At 37.4% G+C, this 24,335-nt stretch overlaps 1 protein-coding gene across 3 annotated transcripts in view; it reads left to right on the plus strand.

The window, feature by feature from the left end:
• The window catches only part of RECK (reversion inducing cysteine rich protein with kazal motifs), a 104,894-nt gene that overhangs the window by 59,957 nt on the left and 20,602 nt on the right, over positions 1 to 24,335 (plus strand). For 2 of the 3 annotated variants that reach the window (XM_004457292.5, XM_058302077.2), the window contains 5 exons: positions 1,276 to 1,543; positions 4,218 to 4,397; positions 17,180 to 17,392; positions 19,421 to 19,557; positions 21,679 to 21,819. In XM_004457292.5, the coding sequence (XP_004457349.2) occupies positions 1,276 to 1,543; positions 4,218 to 4,397; positions 17,180 to 17,392; positions 19,421 to 19,557; positions 21,679 to 21,819 (939 nt within the window). The remainder of the gene's footprint in view (positions 1 to 1,275; positions 1,544 to 4,217; positions 4,398 to 17,179; positions 17,393 to 19,420; positions 19,558 to 21,678; positions 21,820 to 24,335) is intronic. The other variant, XM_023588420.3, reaches the window with a different exon arrangement.

A 24,335-nucleotide genomic window follows, 5' to 3' on the forward strand; every position in this document is an offset into this window, starting at 1 on the left:
TTAAGGAAAAAAAGCAAGTTAGAACTAAGTATATAGTTTGATACATTTTTTAGTTATCTACCTCTTTGTTCCACATTAAAAATTTCTGTAAAGTTTGAATTTTTATCAGTGAGCAGTTTTTACTTTTGTAATAAAAATGTCATGAAAATGAGAAGAGTACCTGATACTTTAAGTCCAGACCTCTTAGTAAATCTGTACCTTATGGGGCTTAAAAATCTTAGCTTTGTAGGTCCTGGAATCCATTTTCTTCATCTAGAGGTGATCAAACTTTAAAGAACTAATTAATCAAACTGAAAAAAAAAGGTTTATAAGCCAGGTGCTAATGTTTTGATTTACTGTGGGATACTGAGTGACTTGTTTTTACGGACTCAAAAGAAAGCAGGGCTGTGTGCTTTGTTTGGCCCCCATTTAAGCCACAACCCCAAGGCCTCTGACATTCTGTGGTGTGGCTATATGGTGAAAGCCAGAGGATTTAGCATTTGCCACAAATAGTCTTCATTCATTTTAAAGGCAGTCTATCTTTTCTGACATTTAGGCTATACAGAGGTGCTGCTGGAGCTGAGGAGAGAGCAGCTCTAAAATAACAGGTGTTTTAAGGAGCAACACATCATCTCTAATGTTTGTGCTAATACACGGGAATCTGGCAAAGTCTACAGATGTGCCTGAATAGGCCTCTTTAAAAAGTCAAAGACGTTGAGGAAACTCCTTCAAGGAAAACCTTCTGAATTCTATAGTCTGGTTGAAAGTGTCCCTTCATTCCTGATTCTTTATAGAAATAAAAGGCAGAAATAAACTGATACCTTGACAGAGTATGATATTGCATTACTTAAATTACAACTTTGATTATTTGACTTAAACTTATAAAAGCTTTATGCCGTCCTCAAATATGATTAAATATGGTATTTGTGGTTGTTGCTACACAAATTAGTTCTCTTTCTCATGTCAAAAACATAATCCCTTTGAGATAGTTGTTTTTAGTAGGAATATTTCCAATTTGATTTATAGTATCTTTTCTAGAAACATAAAATACCTTGCATGTGAGGACTTCTTAGGTGTAGGATGTCTTTGCATAATCCCAGAGATCCCATGATTGGGGATGATGGTAATAGATAACTTGTTCACCTAATTTAGCTCCTTACCTGTTTGCTAAATTTCAAAGTACTGGAAGTTTACAAAGTAATGGAAGTTCAGAGTAGTATACCACCATGTTCTTTTTTAAGCAGTATGTTACATAAAACTAGCTAATTAAGCCCTACTTACGTTTTGAAAATGTAGGTTTATATTGCTGTGACAGAGCTGAAGACCATGCTTGCCAAAATGCCTGCAAGAGAATCCTGATGTCTAAGAAGACAGATACAGAGATCGTTGATGGCCTCATCGAGGGATGTAAGACCCAGCCCTTGCCTCAGGATCCTCTGTGGCAGTGTTTCCTTGAAAGCTCCCGATCTGTTCACCCTGGAGTCACTGTTCACCCTCCTCCTTCTACAGGCCTTGATGGGGCTAAATTGCATTGTTGTTCTAAAGCGAACACTTCAACATGTAGGTCAGTATCTCATTTTCCTTTATTAAAACCCAGTACAAAATAGCATTTAAAAAAATTTCTTTTGTTTTTTTTTCAAAATAGCATTTTGAAAAATTAATGATTTTATCAAAATTAATGTAATTAATTAATGATTTTAAACTTAGCAAATGTATATTAATTCTTTTATTGTGTAGGCTTAGAGTTAAGAGATATAACATCTTCTTTCATTCCTTCATCCAACAAAGATTTACAAGCAACATGCATCTATACAAAGATTGTTGTTGTGCGTTGAGTGTTATACACACTGTGTTTTGGAGTATAGGGGACTGCCATTGAGCAGGGTAATGAATGTTTAAAGATAATGCAATTTGGATTCTGTTCTCAAGGAGATCATTAAGTAAGCTTACAATTTAAAAAATGTTTTTATCTGACATCTCAGTGATAGTTTCTTTATTAAATTATAGAACTTTTGGACTTAACCAACCTTTTGTTATATTGGTGAATAACCTGGATTGAGATTTTATATCCAAAGTTGGATAGCAGTGTATTGGCATTCATTTGGGTCATAACATTTAGAGATTTTTTTAAAAAAATAATAACACATAGGATAGAGGAAACACAATCTAGAGACAAGAATAAATAGAAAAGGAGTGGATGTGGCTCAAGCACATGGGAGGTCCTGAGTTTGATTCTGGTACCTCCTGAAAAAAACAAAAACAAAACAACAAGCAAAACAAATGAAAAACCAACTCAGGGAAGCTGATGTGGTTCAGTGGTTGAGCACCTGTAAGATCCTGGGTTTAATCCCTGACCCCAGTACCTCAAAAAAAAAAAAAAAAAGGAATAAATGGAGAGCAGGGCAGGTATAGCTCAATGGTTGAGCAACTGCTTCACATGTATAAGGTCCTAGATTCAATCCCCAGTACCTCCTAAAAAAAATTTAAAAAGAATTTTAAAAATTTAAAAGTTAAAAAAAAAGAATAGAAATAACTAAGGTTAGAGTAGACCACAAGCAAAATAGAAGTTTGCTATATTAGAGATATTTTGGGTGCAAAGGGACAACATGTTACTAGAATGTCCTGAAATGAATATGACACACCAGGAATGAAACCATCTTTCTTGTGGTTTCTAAATTAGATGAACCTTTGGCAAAAAATATGCCTAGAAAAGCTCATTAAACTTTACCAAATATATGAAAAATCTGGGAAATATCAAAAAAAAATTAACAGAAGAGCTTAACAGGAAGTTGTTGGCCCTGTAATTAAGGAAATTTAGATTATTTATAGGAGTCAATAAATGTATTTATGAGAGGGATGCTGAGTAGCTATGAAATATCCATAAAAGAGGTTGTGCCTATATAAAGCCAGTGGAGACTGGAATGACTGTAGACCCTGAAGAGCTTCCATAAGAAGCACTGTTTCCTCCATCATACCTTGATATAGGAGATTATGGTTTGCTGAATGCTTTCACATCCTCTTATTTTGTCCTCATAAAACTTTATGAGGTGGTTAGGGCAAGTAGTAGTATAATTCTTGTTTCACATATAGGAAACTAACTCTGAGATATTAAATAATCTGCCCAAGGTCATATAGTGTTAAAGAATAGAGAAAAGACTAACTTCCAGATCAAGGTTCTTGACATAACTTGATCTCATCCTCTTTATTCCACCTTTTATTTTCATTCCCATAGAATGTAAACTCCATTAAGAGCAGGTACCTTGTCTGTTTTATTCACCTAGGCATATTCAAAGCCTCTAACTGGACCTGACACAAAATAAGCTCTCAGTAAACACTGGTAGAGCAAATGAACAGACTTGTAAAAGTAAGATACCCTCCTAACAGAGAAAAGTATGAGGGTCAAATAAAATGTGAGGGGAGTGGAGGATTTTTACTTGTGACTTCATATATATTTTTAATATTAAAATTGTATGTAGTGAACATTATTACCTTTATAATTAAAAATTAAACTAATGAATATGATGTGTAAAAGCACTTGGAAATACTTCTGTTATTATTTGAGCTATACACATGCATGTAAATTATTTTGTAATCGAGTACTGAAAATAAGAATGTCTTGTATTAGCTACAATATTATACAAAGGTTTTGGAATTTATAAGCCTTCACATCTTCACATGTAGGCTATCTTGGTATATATTAATAAATAAATTGGCTTTGGGATAGTTTTTTAGGGAGAAACTAGTGAATCCTAAATCTATAATGATTCTTAAAATTCTAAAGCCTTTGTCATAGTTTTACCTCTTGTAACTGGAACGTAGATATAGGAGAAGATATTTTCACGAAGGCAAAACCACGTACTTTACTTTTAAGCAAATGTAAAAGAAAAGTCATCAGGAAGATGTCAGAGAAATAATGTACCAAGAACTAATAAGGATAAGCAAATATTATAATAGAACATTAAATTTGCTACTGAACTTTCCAATAACCACATCAAAAAGGGAAGAGATGAATGATAAAAGAAGGCCTAACTTTTTCATGGAAAACAGCGCTTTCTTTTTTTTACTTTAAATTATAGGAGATATATCTTAGTCTTCTGTGGGGTTTTTTTTTTTTTTTTTTTTGTACTTTAGTCTTATTTATATCCAAAGTATAATTCATTGAATTTGAGTTTTATGAAAATCAAGTATTTATTCATTTGGCTCATCTATATTGTTCTGCATTTATGCTTTTGTTTCAGAGAGCTGTGCACTAAACTTTATAGCATGAGTTGGGGCAATACACAGAGTTGGCAAGAGTTCGATCGCTTTTGTGAATATAATCCAGTGGAAGTGTCCATGTTGACCTGTTTAGCAGATGTTCGGGAACCTTGCCAGTTGGGCTGTAGAAACCTTACTTACTGTACTAATTTTAACAACAGGTAGGAGCCAATTATTCCACAGAATGGAAATGTTTTTACCGTTAATTATCTTGTTTTAAAATGAGTGAATATACCACTTTACTCTGATTTTGTTCCTGCTAGGTTAAAAGAAAGTAGTACTTCTTTATGATTTCACCTTTAAACTCTGCAATCCATCTAGTAAATTACCTCTGGAAGAGAAAATATTATAACAAAGTCTAATCTAGAGATAACTGCAACTTCTAGAATTCGAAGAATCTCTTGCCTTTAATATATCATATTCTTCCCTCTCCCTTCTGCTGTCCCATGAATGGATACAATTTATTGCAGAATAAATTTTGAACTATTTAATCATCCAAGTGTCTGCCTGTGAAAAGTTTAATTTAAATTAGTTTGACTTATCCTTTACTGAGTCCTCTGTTTTCATTTTACATATATATATATTCCTTGCAGAAGCAATTTAAATAGGTATTTTCCTGAAGTGTATTAACTATAATAAAAATAAAGGGCCAAGAACTGAGCCTTGGAGCATATCCACAGCTAATAACTGAAGAATCAGTGAAGAAAACAGAAAAAGGGCATCCAGAAGCATAAAATGAGAGAACAACTTCCATAACAGAGAAGCCAGAGACAGAGTTTCCTAAAGAAGAGGTGGCTGATATTATGTGCCATAGCCCAGCAATCAAGAAGGCAAAAATGGAAGAGAATCATTCAGTTGGCACAGAAGAGAGTTCTAGGTATTTTTGTCATGGGATGTTTACTTCAAGCTAAAACACATCCTAGCCTCTTAAAAGTATTGAGAATATTATTTTAAGTAACAAAATTGAGATATCTTAACAACTGATGATAGCGTATTAGCCCCTAAGGACCTGGCTTCGAATTTCAGGTGATGTGTAAATTTGAAATCTATGAAACGCTTGAGGTTAAACTTAGAACACATTGTTTTGGTTCCTGGTTTGTCATACTCATGCTCCTATCAATACTAACTTAAATTCTGCACAAAATCTAAAAGAACTGTTGTTTTAAGGCATTAGAGAGTGACTAAAAGCAGGCAGAAATTGGAGGGGCATCTCTTAAAAGACAGAAACTACAATGAGCAAGAGCCACATTATCCAGCTTTTCCCTCGTGGGTACCTTCAGTCGCTTTACATGGGGAATAAAGTTCAAGCATAAAGCAGCAGGCTTAGTGGACCAAGAGACAGACTTTAGAGTTTGAGGCTGCCAGAGTGGCTAGATTGAAGGGAGAAATCCCAGAAAAGAAGAGCCACAAGAAAAGATGCTCCAGAATCCACAAACTCATAGGCCTTGGCTTACTCTGAAATTCTACTTGTGCAGGATGATACAAGGAACCTAGGGGGAAATAATAGCTGAAAGACTAAAATAAGAGTATAGATTACATCTGCTGCCTGCTGCTGAGCAAACAGTCTTTGGAATTCAATACATACCAAGTTGGGGGGCCTGGTAAACACCTCAAGTTTCTCATCGAAAACCCCATAAAGGCCACACCTTGGAAATAAGGACCACATCCCAGGACTAAGGTTAAATCTGAAATAGACCCATCCTAACAAACTCTGAAAGTATGCTACTGCGAGAACAAGGTATTTGCTGATAATTTAATTGCCTAGACCAAAAACTCAATATTCTTCAAAAGAAAATAGTAAAATCCAGATTTTCTACTCTCCAATCATGCACAATGTCTATTAAAATAATAAAAAACTATAAGAAATGAGAAAAATGGAAAATGTGATCCACAGTCAAGAGAAAAAACAATAAGACCCACAAATGACCGAGACATTGGAATTAGAAGATAAGGACTTTAGAGTACTTACTAAAAATACATTGAAGGATCTACAAGTAAAGATGGATATAGGTGAGTAGATGGAGTGTTTGGGGAGAGATATAGAAACTCCAAAAAAGAATCAAATGGACATTCTAGAACTGAAACATAATATAGTCTGAAGTAAAAAATGTATTGGAGGGGATTAAAAACATATTTGACACAACAGAAGAATGGAAAGAATGGATTGAAGATAACTCAATAGAAATTATCTAAACTGAAGCACAGAGAGAATAAGTGACATAGCAATTATAATTGAAATTCAGAAGGAAAGGAGAGAAAGGGGAAGAGAAGTATTTAATTAAACATTGGCTGGTATTTCCCCAAATTTGATCAAATACATTACCCTCCCTCTTGGGGAAGCTTAGCAAACCCAAGGTCAGATAAATGTAAAAAATCAATTAAAAAAACCACACCTAGCACATCATAGTCAAACTACTAAAAACCAAAGGTAAAGAGAAATCTTAAAGGTAGCAAGGGGAAAATGTCAAATTACATATAACAGGTTAACAGTAAATATGGGAAGTGGACATGGCTCAATTTATAGAGCATCTGTCTACCATATGGAGGGTCCAGGGTTCGATCCCCAGGGCCTCTTGACCCATGTGGTAAGCTGGCCCATGCGCAGTGCTGTGGCGCTCAAGGAGTGCCGTACCATGCAGGAGCATCCCCTCATAGGGGGCCCCCACACACAAGGAGTGCGCCCCACAAGGAAAGCCACCCTGCGTGAAAAAAGTGCAGCCTGCCCAGGAGTGGTGCCACACACACGAAGAGCCGACGCAGCAAGATGACGCAACAAAAAAGAGACGCAGTTTCCCAGTGCTGCTGAATAATGCAAGCGGATGCAGAAAAAGACACAGCAGTGGACACAGAGAGCAGACAACGGGAGAAAGGGGAGAAAAATAAATAAAAAATAAATCTTTTTAAAAAAGCCAACAACAATAAATATGACAGCTGATTCCCGCTATTTTTTTTTTTTAGATTTATTTTTTATTCATTTTTCTCCCCTTCCCCTCACCCCCCCAGTTGTCTGCTCTCTGTGTCCATTTGCTATGTGTTCCTCTGTGACTGCTTCTATCCTTATCAGCGGCACCAGGAATCTGTGTTTCTTTTTCTTTTTGTTGCGTCATCTTGCTGTGTCAGCTCTCCGTGTGTGTGGCGCCATTTTTGGGCAAGCTGCACTTCCTTTCGCACTGAGCAGCTCTCCTTACGGGGTGCACTCCTTGTGAATGGGGCTCCCCTACATGGAGGACACCCCTGCATGGCATGGCACTCCTTGCACGCATCAGCACTGCGCATGGGCCAGTTCCACATGGGTCAAGGAGGCCTGGGGTTTGAACTGCAGACCTCCCATGTGATAGGCGGATATGCCCTGTCCATCGGGCTAAGTCCTCTTCCCTGATTCCCTTTAGAAGCAATAGAGGACCAAAAACCATAGAATGGTGTCCTTAAAGTGATCACAGAAAAAAAAAAAACTGTTGGGGAGCAGATGTAGCAAAAAAAATGTCAAACCAGAATCTTATATTCAGTGAACGTATCCTTCAAAAAGTAAGGTGAAATAAAGATCTATCTAGATGTGTGTATGTATATATATATATGTTTTTTAAGATTTATTTTTATTTCTCTCCCCTCGCCCCCCCCCCAGTTGTTTGCTCTCTGTGTCCATTTGCTGTGTGTTCTTCTCTGTCTGCTTGTATTCTTGTCAGTGGCACCTGGAATCTTTCTCTTTTGGTTGTGTCATCTTGCTGCATCAGCTCTCCATGTGTGCGGCGCCACTTGTGGGCAGGCTGGACTTTGTTTTGTGCGGGGCAGCTCTCCTCGAGGAGCACACTCCTTGTGCATGGGGCTCCCCTATGCAGGGGACACCCCTGCATGGCACGGCACTCCTTGTGCGCATCAGCACTACGCGTGGGCCAGCTCACCACGTGGGTCAGGAGGCCCTGGATTTGAACTCTGTACCTCCCATGTGGTAGGCAGACGCTCTATCTGTTGAGCCAAGTCCGCTTCCCTAGATGTATATATTTTTAAAAGCTGAGAGAATTGGGTGCCATCAGACTCATACTACAAGAAATTCTTCAGTCTGAAGGAAAATACGAGATGAAAACCTATCTAAAGAAAAAAATGAAGAGAACTGGAAATGGAAAATATGTAGATAAATGGAAATAAAATCCTTTTATTCTGCAAAAGTTAGTTGGTTAAAGCAAAATAATAATATATTATAGGTTTTTAATTTTTATAGAAGTAAAATATATGACAGCAGTAACCCAAAAGATGGGAAAGAGGTAAATAGAAGTATATTGCTGTAAGTTTCTTAAATTAATTTTGAAGCAGGACAACCGTAATTCAAGGAAAACCGTAAGAAGTTACAGATACATATAATGCGTAGAGCAACCGTTACTTTAAAAAATAATAAAAAGAAGGTAAAGCTAAGAAGCCAGTAGATGATACAGAGAGAAACAGTAAAGAAAAAGAAAAAAAAGAAAAAAAAGAAAAACTTGATCAAGCCAAAAGAAAACAGAAGAGGGGAGACAAATGAAAACAATAGTAAGATAATAGACTTAAACCCAACCATATCAATAATTATATTAAATATTGTGGCACTTTGGTATTGTATATGAATTCCAAAAATGGATATTGAATTGTGTTTTGTAAACCAGTCTGTTCCTCTGAGCATATTAAATTGTATTAAATTCAGAGGTTTCATTTTTACTTGATTAAATTATGATTAGGGCTTTAATTTGGCCATGTCAGTAGTAGTAGAGAAAATAACTCAGCAGAGGAGAGTTTTTAGTTTTGTTGCTGGAGCCTTGGGAAGTAAATACACAGAGAAGAAGAACACAGAGGAAGAAAGACAGTTCATTGGACACAGCAGAGGCCCCAGGAAGAGAGATGAGCCTGATAGTTTACAGCTGACCTTATAAAGAGAACTGAGTAGCTGAGCCCAGAAAGAAATGAGCCCCAGGGAGAGAGATGAGCCTTATACCAGCCTACAGCTGAGAAGAAGAAGCAGGGGCCACAGAACCTTAAGAAGAAGAAGGAAGGCTAAAGCATTGCCCACCATCTTTCTCCAACACATGACCAATGACTTTGGGTAAGAAAATATCTCTTATGGTAACTTGAGTTGGACTCTTTAGGGCCCTGTGACTGTAAGCTTCTAGCCCAAATAAATACCCTTTATAAAAGCTAACAGCAAAAAAGAAAAAAAAATACAAAACAAATTTTAAAAAGCCAACAGAGTTCTGGTACTTTGCATCAGCACTCCTTTGAATGACTAATACAAATATAAATGGACTAACATCTCAATTGAAAGGTAGAGAATATCAGAAATACAAGGATTAGCACCAGAGATAAAAAGAATCCCTTCAAAATGATAAAGTATCAGTTAATCATGAAGATATAATAATCCTGAAGAGATGCAAACCTAATACCAGAGACTCAAAATACATACAACAAAACTTGAGAGAACTAAAGGAATAGACAAATCCCCAGTCATAGTTTGAGGTTTTTTTTTCCCTTAAATTTTTTATTTTGAAATAATTTCAAACTTGCAAAAATAATATAAAACCCTTACAGAGAACCAAACATACTCCCCTCCTCAGATCCCCAGATGCACCCAACTTTAACATTTTGCCACATTTCCTGTATCATTCTATCTATTCATCCATCTATCCATCTGTCAATTTGTTGAGCTATTTTTTTTTGTTCTTTTTTTTCTTCCCCTTCCCCTCCCCTGCCCTGCTGTTTCTGCTGTCTGTGTCCATTCACTGTGTGATCTTCTATATCTATTTCTTTGTGTGTTCACTTCTTGTCTTTCTCTTCTAGGATTCACCAGGATTTGATCCTGGGGACCTCTGATGTGGAGAGAGGTTCCCTGTCAATTGCACCACCTCAGTTCCTAGTCTCTGCTGCGTTTCACCTTGACTCTCCCCTTCGTCTCTCTTTTGTTACATCATCATCTTGCCGTGTGACTCACTTGTGCGGGCACTGGCTCACCGCACGGGCACTCAGCTTGCCACGTGGGCACCGGCTTACCACATGGGTACTCATGCAGGCACTGGCTCACCATGTGGGCACTCACATGGGCACTCGGCTTGCCATGTGGGCACTCAGCTCATTGCATGGGCACTGGGCTCACCACATGGGCCCTTGGCTTGCCCCATGGGCACTCAGCTCACTACATGGGCACTGAGCTCGCTGCATGGGCACCCACATGGGCACTTGGCTCGCCATGTAGACACTAGCTCACTGCACAGGCACGCTTTCTCTTCTTCTTTTTCACCAGGAGGCCCCAGGGATCAAACCTGGGTCCTCCCATACGGCAGGCAGAGGCCTTATCACTTGAGCCACATCCGCTTCCCTGAGTTATTTTTTAAACATTGGAGAGTAGGTTGTATGCATTCACACTCTTTGAGCACATTGTACTTCCAAGTACGTTTCCTAAGAACAAGGATATTCGCTTCTGTAAACACTTCAACTAGTCATCAAGTTCAAGAACCTTAGCTTGAATATAAATCCTACAGTTTATATTCCAGTTTTTTCATATGTTCCAATAATGTCCTTTAAAAATATTTTTTATTAAAAACGTTAGGGTTTACAGAACAATCATGTATAAAATACAGGATTCTCATTTACCACCCTATTATTAACACCTTACATTGGTGTGAAATTTTTGTTGCAGTTGATGAAAGCATATTTTTATTATTGTACTATTAACTATAGTACATGCTTTAACTTAGAGTTTACTGTGTAGTACAGTTCCATGGATTTTTAAAAAATTTTTTGTTCTGTTACCATATATCCAATCTAATATTTCCCTTTTAATCACATTCACCCATATATTTCAGTGCTGTTAATTGCATTCACAATGTAGTACTACCATCATCATCATCCATTACCAAAATATTCTTAACCATCCAAATAGTTGGAGATTTTAACACCCCTCTCTCAATAATAGAACGAATAGAAATCAATAAGGATATAGAATAGTTGAATAACATATACTGGGTCATAAAACAAACCTCCATAAATGTCAAAGATTGAAATCATACAAAATATATTCTCTGGACACAAAATAATTAAATTAGACATCAATAGCAATAAGATATCTAGAAATTCTCTCAAATATTTGGAAATTAAACAATGTTTCTAAGTAATCCATGAGTCAAAAAAAAATCACAATGGAAATTAGAAAATACTTTGAAATGACTGATTATATAAAATATATTAAAAATTGTGTGGTACATCTAAACAGTGCTTAGATGAAAATTTAGAGCTTTAAATATGTATATTGGTAAAGAAGAGTTTTAAATCAGTAATCTAAGCTTCTACCTTTAGAGACTAGAAAAAGAAAAGCAAATTAAACCTAAAGTCAGAAGAAATGAGTAATAAATTTAAGAGCAGAAATCAATTAAATATGAAGGGGAGAGCATTAGAGAAGATTCACAAAGCCAAAAGTTAGTTATTTGAAAAGATTTTTTTTTAAATAATAAATTTCTATCAAGACTGTTTAAAAGATAGCCCCCCCCTTTATCTCTTTCTCCCTCTCTCTATTTCTCTCTCTCTCTCACAACCAATATCAAGAATGAGGATGTCACTATAGTTCCTAAAGATATTAAGTATGAGGAATACTATGAACAACTTTATGCCAATAAATTCAACAACTTAGATGAAATGGATGCATTCCTTGAAAAAAGCAAAACTAACATAACACAAGAAGAAATAGTAACTCAAACTATCTCTCTTAAAGAAATTGAGTTTAAATTTAAAATCTTCATCAAACAAAGAAAACTTCAGGCCTAGAAGTCTTTGCTGGTGATGTCTACTAAACACATAAAGGAAGAAATAATACAAATATTACACAAGCTCTTTTCAGGATACAGAGGAAAGAGAAAATACATCCCAATTCCTTTTATGAGACTGGCATTATTCTGTTACCATGACCTGACACAGACATTACCAAAAAAAAAATAACTACAGACATGTATCACGCAAAGATGCAAATTTCCTCAATAAAATATTAGCAAATTAAATGCAGTAATACATTTTAAAAATGTCATAACTAAGTGGGGTTTATTCCACGAATGCAAAGTTGGTTCAACATTTAAGGGTCAATCAGTGAAATTCACCAGATGAAGAGAATAAAAGAGAAAAGCTATGGGCACCACAATAGATAACAGGAAAAAAAGCATTTAACAAAATCCAGTTACCTTTCATGATTTTTAAATTCTCAACAAACTAGAATAGAAGGAAAATTTCCCAGTCTGATAAGGACATCTACAAAAAATCTAATTAACAACATAATGGTGAAGCTTAAAACTTCTGCCCTAGGACAGGGAACAGGGCAAAAATGACCACTCTCACCACTTCTGTTAAACATTATATTGGAGTTCCTAGCTCATGTATTATGGCAATAAAAATAAGTAAAAGGCATAAAGATTGGGAAGGAAAAGAAAATAAGTGAATTTAATAAAATCACATGATGCCAGGCTAATACAAAAGTTTTTTTGTATTTATATGTACTAGCAATAAATAATAGAAAATGAATTTTTAAAACAATACCAATTTGCACAACTGCATCAAAAACCATGAAATACTTAAGGATAAATTTAATGAAAGATGTGTAAGAACTCTATACTAAAAAATACAACACTTTGCAAAGAGAAACTAAAGACTAAATTAATGGAAACTAAAGAACCATATTCATGGATTAAATGACTTAATATTGTTAAGATGTCACTTCTACCAAAACTTACCCTTTTTTAAAAAGATTTATTTATTCTCCGCCCCCCCACCCATTGTCTGCTTTCTGTGTCCATTTGCTGTGTGTTCTTCTGTGTTTGCTTGTATTCTCATAAAAATTGGGCAGCTCTGGGAACTGGGACCTTCCAGATTAGGGGAGAGGCAACCATTCTCCTGTACCACCTCAGCTCCCTAATCTGCTGCATCTCTTTTTCTCTCTCCTCTGTGTCTCTTTCTGTTGCGTCATCTTGCTGTACCAGCTCTCTGTGTGGGCCAGCACTCTTGCACGGGGCATCACTCCTGCATGGGGCAGCACTCCTGCACTGGGCAGTACTCTGCATGGGGCAGTACTTTGTGCAGGCCAGCACTCCATGTGGGCCAACTTGCCTTCACCAGGAGGCTCTGGGCTTTGAACCCTGGACCTCCTATATGGTAGATAGGAGCCCTATTGCTTGAGCTACATCCACTTCCCAAAAATTTATCTTTAGATTCAGTACAATCCCAATGAAAATCCCAGCAAACTTTTCAAATAAAAATTGCCAAGCTAATTCTAAAATTCATATGAAAATATAAAGAACCTGGAATACCTCAAACAATCTTGGAAAAGGTACAAATTTGGAGGATTTTTTATTTTCTGGAACTTCCATAACAAAGTTCCACAAACTGGTGGCTTAAAACAACAGAAATTTATTGTCCAAAATCAGGGTGTTGGCAGGACCATGTTTCCTCTGAAATTCATAGGGTTCAGTTGGTGGCTTGCTGACAAACCATGACATGACTCAATCTCTGCCACCATAGATGGCCATCTTCTTTGCATCTGTTTGTCTGTACCCAAATTTCCTCTTCTTGTAAGAATACCAGTCATTGGAGTAGGGCCTACCCTAAACTTGTTTGGCCTGATCTTTTTCTTTTTAAGATTTATTTTATTTATTTCTCCCCACCCCCTTGTTGTTTGCACTTGCTGTATCTGTTCATCTTCCTTGTTTCTTTAGGAGGCACTGGAAACTGAACCTGGCACCTCTGAAGTGGGAGGGAGGCACCTAACCGGTTGAGCCACCTCTGTTCACTGCTTTGTTGTATCTCTCTTTGTTTTCATTCTTGTATCTCTTGTTGTGTCTGCTCATCATGCCAGCTCGCTGTCTTCTTAAAAAGGCACCATAACCAAACCAGGGACTCCCATGTGGTAAGCAGGACCACAATCGCTTGAGCCACATCCGCTTCCCTTGGTCGAATCTTTATAACATCTTCAGAGTTCTTATTTCCAAATAGGATCACATTCACAAGACCAGGGGTTAGAATTTGAACATGTTTTTCAGGGACACAATGTGATCCATAACAGTTTACGTGGATTGCCAGCAAGCCACCATCAGATCTCTACAGACTTAAGAGGAAGCACGACCCCACTGACACCTTGAGTTCAAACTTCTAGCTTCCAGAACTGTGAGACAAAAAAATTGTCTATTGTTCTAAACTGTTTGTGGGTACTTTGTCATGGCAGTCTTAGGAAACTAAGACAAAGGATTTAAGAGTACCTTATTTCAAGACTTACTGTTGGGAAGTGGACATGGCTCAATTGATAGACCATCTACCTACCATATGGAGGGGCTAGGATTCAATACCCAGGTCCCCCTGACCCAAGTGGTAAGCTGGCCCACACGCAGTGCTGCCGCGCGCAAGGAGTGCCATGACATGCAGGGGTGCCCCTACGTGGGGGAGCCCCATGCGCAGGGAGTGTGCCCTGCAAGGAAAGTCGCCCCGTGTGGAAATAAAAAGTGCAGCCCGCCCAGGAGCAGCACCGCACACACACAGAGCTGACACAGCAAGATGACGCATCAAAAAAGAGACGCAATTTCCCAGTGCCGCCTGACAATACAAGCAGATGCAGAACACACAGTGAATGGACATAGAGAGCAGATAATGGGGAAGAAGGAGAGAGAAATAAATAAAATAAATCTTAAAAAAAAAAAGCTTCCTTAGACTTACTGTAAAATGACTAATTAAAACAATGTGATATTGGCATAAGGATGGATAAATAGATCAAATTTGGAGACCAGAATAGACCCACACATACAGTAAATTGATTTTCAACAAAGATAGCAAGCCAATTCAAGGTAAAAAGAAACATCTTTTCAACAAATGGTACTGGAACAGTTGAATATCTATGAAAAATGAAAGAACCTCAACCTGTGTCTCAGATTATACACAAAAATTAATTCAAGATGGGTCATAGAATTAAACATAAAAGCAAAAAATATAAAACTTCTAGAAGAAAGCAAAAGACAATATCTTTACACTCTTGGTATAGGCAAAGATTTTCTAGACAGGGCATATAATGTATTAGTTATAAAGGAAAAAAAAATAATGACTTACACGTCAACACTGAAGTGGCAGGTTGAATTATGTACACCATAGAAAACATTCTGGGGCGGCGGACTTGGCCCAGTGGTTAGGGCATCCGTCTACCACATGGGAGGTCTGCAGTTCAAACCCCAGGCCTCCTTGATCCGTGTGGAGCTGGCCCATGTGCAGTGCTGATGCGCGCAAGGAGTACCCTGCCACGCAGGGGTGTACCCCGTGTAGGGGAGCCCCACACGCAAGGAGTGTGCCCCGTAAGGAGAGCCGCCCAGCGCGAAAGAAAGTGCAACCTGCCCAGGAATGGCACAGCACACATGGAGAGCTGACACAACAAGATGACGCAACAAAAAGAAACAGATTCCCATGCCGCTGACAACAGAAGCGGACAAAGAAGATGCAGCAAATAGACATAGAGAACAGACAACCAGGGGCAGGGAGGGGAAGGGAAGAGAAATAAATAAATAAAATAAATCTTAAAAAAAAAAAAAAGAAAACATTCTTAATCTTAACCACAGTACCTTCCTGTGGTATGAACCCATTGTAAATAGGACCTTTTGAAGATGTTATTTTTAGTTAAGGTGTAGCTCAACTGAAACAGGGTGGACCTTAATCCGAATTAGGCCTTATAAAGAGAACCAGGAAGTCACAGAAAGATAAAGGGAGGATATCATGTGACAGAAAAATCAAGAAATACCAAGAAGTACTAACAGCCAGCACCAGAACACTAAGATATTTGCCCTTTTTATTGTCATTCTCACCAAAGTGTAGAATAGAGTTTTCTAGAGGCGATAGATATCTCAATAGATTGAATACAGAAGCAGATATGAAAATCCAGCTTTGATAAAGACAGATATTAAAGAGATTTACAAAACTGTAAAACAGTCCTACCTTCTCACTAATTTTTTTAAATTTGGAAAATAGTTATTTTTCATAAAAATATTTCTATTAACATATAATGGGCTCATAATTTTTAATGAATTAATAACTACTTAAATTTTTTCTCTATTTTCATTTCTAATATGGTAAATGGTAAATTTTGTTAGATATAATCCATGTAAACAATATTTTTCAGAGTGTAAATGGGTCCTGAGATTAAAAACTATGAGAATCACTAGGATGCACAAATTGTGGTATTTTCATATAATGAAATTCTACTAGACAATAAAAAGGGGGCAAACTATATATATATATATATATATAACAACATGGATGAATCTCAAAAAGGTTATGTTTTAGCTAAAGAAGCCAGACCCAAAAGATAGATACAGAGTCTATCCCTATGATTTGTGTATATGAAATTCTAGAACAGGCAAAATTTAATCTATGGTGACACAAATATGAATGATAGTGGCCTCTGGGGTATAGTAGCAGAGCGAATGTTGACTCTACAGGGACACAAAGGAACTTTCTGGCATGATGGAAGTGTTCCTTAATTGATTTGGATGTGCTTACATGGATGTATTCCTTTGTCAAGTCTCATTACACTGTATCTGTAAAATCTGTGCATTTTATTTTTGTAAATTTTACTTCAATTTTAAAAACTTGGACTCATTTATTTTGTGAAATGAAAGAAATGGAAAGATCTGGAGATAATAGTACCATCCAGACCATTTTGAAGTTTTGAACTGCCTCACAAAAATCTATGTTAAAAAGAAAACATGCAATCAGATTCTTAGTGCTAGTGTCTATATTTAATAGACACTATCATTATTGTACAGCATACAATTCAAAACTGATGTCCTTTGATGGCTTATATATGCTTTCTTCAAGTATAGCATATTTTCCTGGTGTATTAATAGGTGAGGATTTTACCTATTGATTTCTCTCCAAAAATAATCGCCTCTTGATTCCTTCTGGACTTGTTTCTCTATAGGCCAACAGAACTTTTCAGGAGTTGTAATGCTCAGTCAGATCAAGGAGCCATGAATGACATGAAGCTGTGGGAGAAAGGAAGCATAAAAATGCCATTTATAAATATACCTGTTCTTGACATTAAAAAGTGTCAACCAGAAATGTGGAAAGCAATAGCTTGTTCGCTGCAGATTAAACCTTGTCATAGTAAATCCCGGGGAAGTATTATTTGCAAGTAAGTTTCTTTCATCGTAAAGACTCTCTAGTTTTCCCGACAGCCGCGGAATACCAGGTTGCCTAAGGAGGGGTGAACCAGCCCAGGTCAGAAACGGAGCAGGTCACAACTCGCTTGCTGATCAGATGCTTCTTAATCTACCCACAGTCTATCACTAGAGTTTTCCATCCTACAACTTCCTTTTGCCTATCACCCCCACATGCCAAATGCTTTTCTACATTCCCCTCATCTCCCTGCTTGAAATTCCCTTCCCCCATCTCTATTTGCTCATATCCTGCCTATTCTTCTTGGCCCTTCTTAAATACCAGTCAATCCTGTGCAATCTTTCCAGATTTCTCCAGCTATTAGTAATCTATCCTTTCTACAAATTCCTACAGAACTGTATGTGTACTTTTCTTATTTACTCAATTTTAGAAACATTTGAGTACCTTCAATGTGCAATTCAGCTTTATTTTTATATTTTATTTTGTCTTATATTCTCTGTTAGACTTTGCTTTCCTTGAGCTTATTCTTTGTGCCTTCTTCCCCTTTGTATCCTCTCTTCCTTTTCTTCAGGGATTAGCATAACCCTGACACAATAGCTATACCATAATTGTTTGATTAGTGAAGGAGTTAGTGAATATAACCATTAGGACCTGTTCCTAGTAAACAATTTGTGAAAGGTTTGCTTATTAGATCTAGGATAAAATAAAGATGGGACCTGCAATGATGGATGAAACCAAAAGCATTAATTTCATAGTAATCTATATCAGCCTTTCTTTAAGCATCTTTTTCCAGAAAGCTTTTCCAAAACCACGTTAATATCCAGTCCCTAAGTTGTTGGCATGTGGCTCAGTGCTGCTGGGTGCTTGATGACTGACTGCAGGTTATTTCACCTTAAACAGGGTCCAGAGCTAATCTCTGACATGACAGGGGGATGACCTGAGTAGGGGAGATATTGGGTGACAGGGAAGAGGTGAGTGGAAAATTTGTAGACTCTTAGCACAAAACACTGATATGAGTGCCAAATACTCTTGAAGACAGAGAAGATTGTAAAGTGGTGGAGAATCCATTTGTTATAGCTTAGATACCTTAATTTTGATAACTAATGAGATATTTAAAAAATAGAAAAAAGCAAGCATAAGGTCCTGAAAGTAAGATATATGATTTTGTGAGGAGCAACTCCTGTCAGTCTAATTTTTTTTTTTCTCCCTCCCCCCCCATCCCCGTTGTCTACTCTCTTGTGTCCATTAGCTGTGTGTTCTGTGTCTGCTTGCATGCTCGGTGGCACCAGGAATCTGTGTCTCTTTTAGTTGTGTCATCTTGCTGCATCAGCTCTCCATGTGTGCGGCACCATTCCTGGGTAGGCTGCACTTTATTCGCTTAGGGTTGCTCTCCTTGAGGGGCACACTCCTTGCACGTGGGGCTCCCCAATGTGGAGGACACCCCTGCATGGCACGGCACTCCTTGTGCATGGCAGCACTTGTGCATGGGCCAGCTCCACACGGGCCAGGAGGCCCTGGGTTTGAACCCTGGACCTCCTAATGGTAGAGGGATGCTCCATCAGTTGAGTCACATCCACTTCCCTCAGGCTAATTTAATTTCCTTTCAAACAGAGTGAAAATAACGAAGGATATTGTAATGTGGGGAAATGTGGGAGGTGTGGGGAACAGGGCATATGGGAATCCCCTATAGTTTTTATGTAACATTTATGTAATCTAAGTATCTTTTTTAAAAAACAAAGTATATGTTTTTTAAAAAAGAGTGAAAAGCCACACCATTGGTATTAACAGCCTAAGTATAAAATTTGACAAAAGTCTTTAATCTCATATAAGAGAAAGTTAGGGATGCTTTTTTTACTTATTTATTAACCATAGGGTCCCCTATGATTCCTATTCTCTTTTACCATACTTACAAAAACTAATTGTGAAACATTGTTAAATTATGAAAATTCACCTTTTGGAAAGCTTAAGAAACAAAATGGATATAGACAAGACAACATGAAAAGATCCCTTGAAACCTAAATCTGTATATATTTTTCTTTTCAAGATCAGATTGTGTGGAGATTCTCAAAAAGTGTGGAGACCAAAACAAATTTCCTGAAGACCATACAGCTGAAAGTATTTGTGAGCTCTTATCACCTACAGATGACCTAGAAAATTGTATACCTTTGGATACATACCTTAGTAGGTCCTTTTTTTTTTGGCTTTCAAGCACTTTTCCCTTCCATCTCTGCCCTTGTTTGTTTTGCATATTAAGAACACCTTGTTTAATGATACTATCTCAATCACAGAGCCTTATCTTATTTTGCTTGGCCTCTTTAGCCCAAGACAAAATTGTCATCATAAAACATATAAACAAAAGTGATTATCACTCTTGATTTTCCCTTAGTTCAAGTTCTTGTCTTTGTTCTTGAAAAAATAATCTTTAAAAAAGGCATGAGTGGATATAGCTCAGTGGTTGAGTGCCTGCCTCCTTTGTACAAGGTTCAGTCCCCAGTACCTCCTAAAAAAAAGGCATAGAATAATTACTATCTAGTTTTTCATTTTATCAGTCTGAGGATCTAGTGAAGTATTATTAATCAGGCATTCTAAGAGTTGAATCAGAGGTACCATTCTCATAACCATCTCCATATCATTGCTGTGTCCTTGCCATGATTTGAGCAGACAGTAGAATTTCCCCTATGCAGTCAATATCAGGGGACCTGAGCCAGAAATTGGCTCAGATTTACCCACCAAACAGGGGGTAAGGAATGATGGTCTGGGTTACTACATGAAAATGGACCACATCTCACTGCTTCACCGTCTCTCTGCCAAATACTTCTGCCAAAAACTAGAAGACTAAGTTGGGATCTCATTAAGGAATCCTGGAACTGAGCTTCCTGGCAGGAAGGTGACTATTTGATGGCTCCTAGAGGTAGAGGATAACAAGTCGTTAAAATAGATGCTTAGACTGCCACCAGAGGGCATTAGTGCCTTTAGCTGCCTGGGAATACTGACAGCGAATTCAGCTCCTTGTTTTCCTGTGTCAGATAGAAGTAAAAGAAAACTAAGAAGTAAATAGTCTAGGACTGTTATGGTGGTTCCATTATTATCAGGAATACAGGCTCTTTCTAATTTTCTCCACCATCCTTAACTCTTGGCTTCTGTCATCAAGGTTACTTTATGTTGTTTATGATTTTAACATGGTAACTAGAATTCCAGCAACCATATCCTAGTTCCTGATGGAAAAAGGAAGGGAGAGAGCAACTTCTTAATCTCATTGGCCACCCCTAGTTGTAAGGGAGCCTGGGAAAGATTCTCTTTTTAGCAGGGTCCATTGCTACCCTAAGTAAAACTGGCATTCTGTTCATAAGGAGGAAAAGAAGAATGGATGCTAGATTGACACCTGGTAATATCAGCCACATTTTCTCAAGACCAATAAACTGTGTCCCTTAGCCTCTGATCATTATAGCAAAAAAGAGCAGTAGATGAACACATAAATCTCTGTGACTTTGAGCACTTTGCTTCAGTTCTTTGAGCCTTGTCTTCTCTATGGTAAGATGATTAGACTGGATGAGATGAATTTCAAGAGCTGTTATACCTGCATTAGTCTTAGATTTTGAGTCTGGCCTAAAACCAAATAAGCAAAACTACTATATTCACAATCAGGCTCTCTTAGAGCAATAAAACATATGTATGTAGAAGGAAAGTAATTCAGTGGGAAGAACTGTTTTGTTTGTATTTCAGTACTCTTTAAATATCATAATACTTTATATTATGTGAGACTTTTTCTTGGTCATTATTTCACAAGTTAATAAATATAATCATGGTGTAGGGTCCATCTTACCATAATAAATTATTATCATTTGTGGTAAAATGTGACAAATTATCCCTCTAAATATAAGCAACTATTTGACCACTCTGTTCAAAATATACCTTTCACTTTCCATCCACATACGTTACTTACTGCTCTATGACTTTGTTATGTATATAGTCTATTTATTGTCTGTTTCTTCTTTCTCTGCCAGTGTGTAAACATGTAAACTCCACATTAGAGACTTGTCTCTTTTGTTCACATTGTATGTCCTATGCTTGAAATCTTGCCTGGAATATTGTAGGTATTAAATAAATAAACATATGTATATGCGTTTATGCTTAGTTCACAAGTGATCAGACAATCTGAGTGTTTTAATAGCTTGCTAGAATCAGGCCTTCCCTTATGCTTATGAGTTCTCCATTTTTTTCCAGCCATGATTAACTCAGATAATTCATATGCCTCTTTTATACTTTTAGGTTGGTTAAATTGATCTGTTATTGGCTTTTCAGGGCCAAGTACTTTAGGTAACATTGTAGAGGAGGTGACTCATCCCTGTAACCCAAATCCTTGCCCTGCTAACGAGCTCTGTGAGGTAAACCGAAAAGGATGTCTACCTGGAGATCCCTGCCTTCCGTACTCTTGTGTTCAAGGTAAGAGGTAGGTGAGTGTGGGGTGAATATGTATATATACTGCTGATATATACTGCTGGTGTTTCTTTTTTCTTTTTCTTTCCTTTTTTTTTTTTTTTTAATTGCTTAATACAAACAGACTTACTAGTTCTGGAGGTCAGAAGTTTCCCTGGGTTAAAATCGTGGTATTAGCAGAGCTGTGTTCCTTCTGGGAGTCTTGTGTTTTCCACTTTCTGGAGGCTGCCTACATTCCTTGCCTGGTGGCCCCTTTCCACCCCAGCATCACATCACTCCAGCCTCTGCTTCTGTCATCATAGCTCCTTCCCCGACTCTCCTGTCTCTCTCTTTCCCTTATAAAGACTGTTGCGATTATATTGGGCCTACCACTATCTCTCTATCTCAAGATCCTTAATTTAATCACATCTGCAAACACTCCTTTGCTGTGTAAGGTAATATATTCACAGGTTCTGGGGATTAGGATGGGGACATTTTAAGGGACCATTATTCTGTCTACCATAGCCCCTAAATTGGTTTGCTTAGGGTGAGGTTGCCTCGCAACACTGACAAGGTCATGTTTCAAACCCAAGCGGCAGAACCCACTTCCTGGTGTTTCTTTACAGGGATTATCTTTAGAGTGAGGTTACAAAGTTCTTTATTTTCTAATTATGGTTTTCTGCAATTGTCTTCCTTTCCTAGATGCTAAAACAAATGCCAAACAATGGGTCAGCTTACACAATGGGAATTTTTTTTTAAAGATTTGTTTATTTATTTCTCTCCCCTTCTTCCCCCCACCCCAGTTGTCTGTTCTCTGTCTATTTTCTGCGTCTTCTTTTGTCCGCTTCTGTTGTTGTCAGCAGCACAGGAATCTGTGTTTCTTTTTGCTGCGTCATCTTGTTGTGTCAGCTCTCTGTGTGGGCGGCACCATTCCTGGGCAGGCTGCACTTTCTTTCGCACTGGGCGGCTCTCCTCACAGAGCGCACTCCTTGCACGTGAGGCTCCCCTACGCAGGGGACAGCCCTGCGTGGCACGGCACTCCTTGTGCACATCAGCACTGCGCTTGGGCCAGCTCCACACGGACAATGGGAATTTATTGGCTTATGGTTTTGAGGCATTAGCAAGGAGATACTTTTTCCTTGAAGACTGTGACATTCTGGGGCTAGCGGCCAGTGATCCTTGATCCTTGGCTTTTCTGTTACATGGCATTGCAAATGATCATGCCATTTCCTTTCTCCTCTGGGGACCGTTGATTTTGGCTTCTTACCATAGCTTTTTCTCAACGTCTGAATTTCATTCTGTTTGTAAAGGACTTTAGTTAGCTGGATTAAAGACCAACCTGATTCAGGTAGCCCACACTTTAACTGAAATAACATCTTCAAGAAATCTACACCCACCAAAATGGGGACCAAAAACAAGAACATGTCCAAACTGGTAAATTCCGTCACAGCAAAGCTTGACATGTTTATATAAACACATAAAAAAAGACAAAGATAAATGCAATTTTCATTTATACTGTAAACTAAAAATATCAATCCAAAACTGTATTCATAATGAGTTATAGTGTCTTGACTGCAAAAGAAAAGAGGAAAGAAAACTTGGGCCAACTTTTTATACTTCCATTTCCGTATTGCAATGTTTGAGAAAATGCACTGCATATTATTCATGTGTTCATGTGTTTTTCTTTCTTTCCTTTAGTATATGAAGAAATGGTATACTCAATAGGATGTATAATTAGAGTCATAAATATTAATGTTGTATTGAAATGCATGTTGTTTTAAGACCGAAAAAATTTTTATACCATAGAATTTTTAAATAAAATTTCATTGAAGTGTATCATTCATACATGAACATACATAAACAGTAAGTGTATAGTAAAATTTGTGAATTTACAAAACAAATATGTATATCATACAAGGCTCCCATACCTTTCCTCACCACCAACAACCTACATTGTCATGAAACATTTGTTACAAATTATGCAAGAACATTGTCAAACATTACTATTAACTATATCCCATGTCTTACATTTAATATATTTTCCCCCAACCCACCCAATTATTAACACACCCTATATTAGTATTATATATTTGTTATTGTTTAGGAGAAAACATTCTCTTATTTATCCTGTTAACCACAGTCCATCATCCACCACTGGATTTCCTGTGTTATACAGTTCCATGCTTTGTATAGTCCATTCAAAATATACACTCAATGGCTCTCATCTTCACCACAGAGTTGTGCTGTCATCACCTCAGTCCATTTTGGAACATTTTCATTACTCCAAAAGGAAAAATCCCGAATTTCCTTGTACCACCTATTGTTGTTCCTTAGTGTTGAAAAAATACCTACTGCCTTTGCTGCAAAATATTACATTACTGTTAACTGTTATCCATAAGTTACATTAGTTATAACTTTCCTATGTATCACCATATTCTTAGGACTTTGTAAAAGAAGAGCATTCTTATATTTCTATTATTGACCACAATCTTCATCCACCACCAAAATCAATAATATACATTCCCTAGATTATTATTTAGTTT

Source organism: Dasypus novemcinctus, chromosome 8 (genome assembly GCF_030445035.2).
Source record: "Dasypus novemcinctus isolate mDasNov1 chromosome 8, mDasNov1.1.hap2, whole genome shotgun sequence".
In the NCBI taxonomy this organism is placed as follows: Eukaryota; Metazoa; Chordata; class Mammalia; order Cingulata; family Dasypodidae; genus Dasypus; species Dasypus novemcinctus.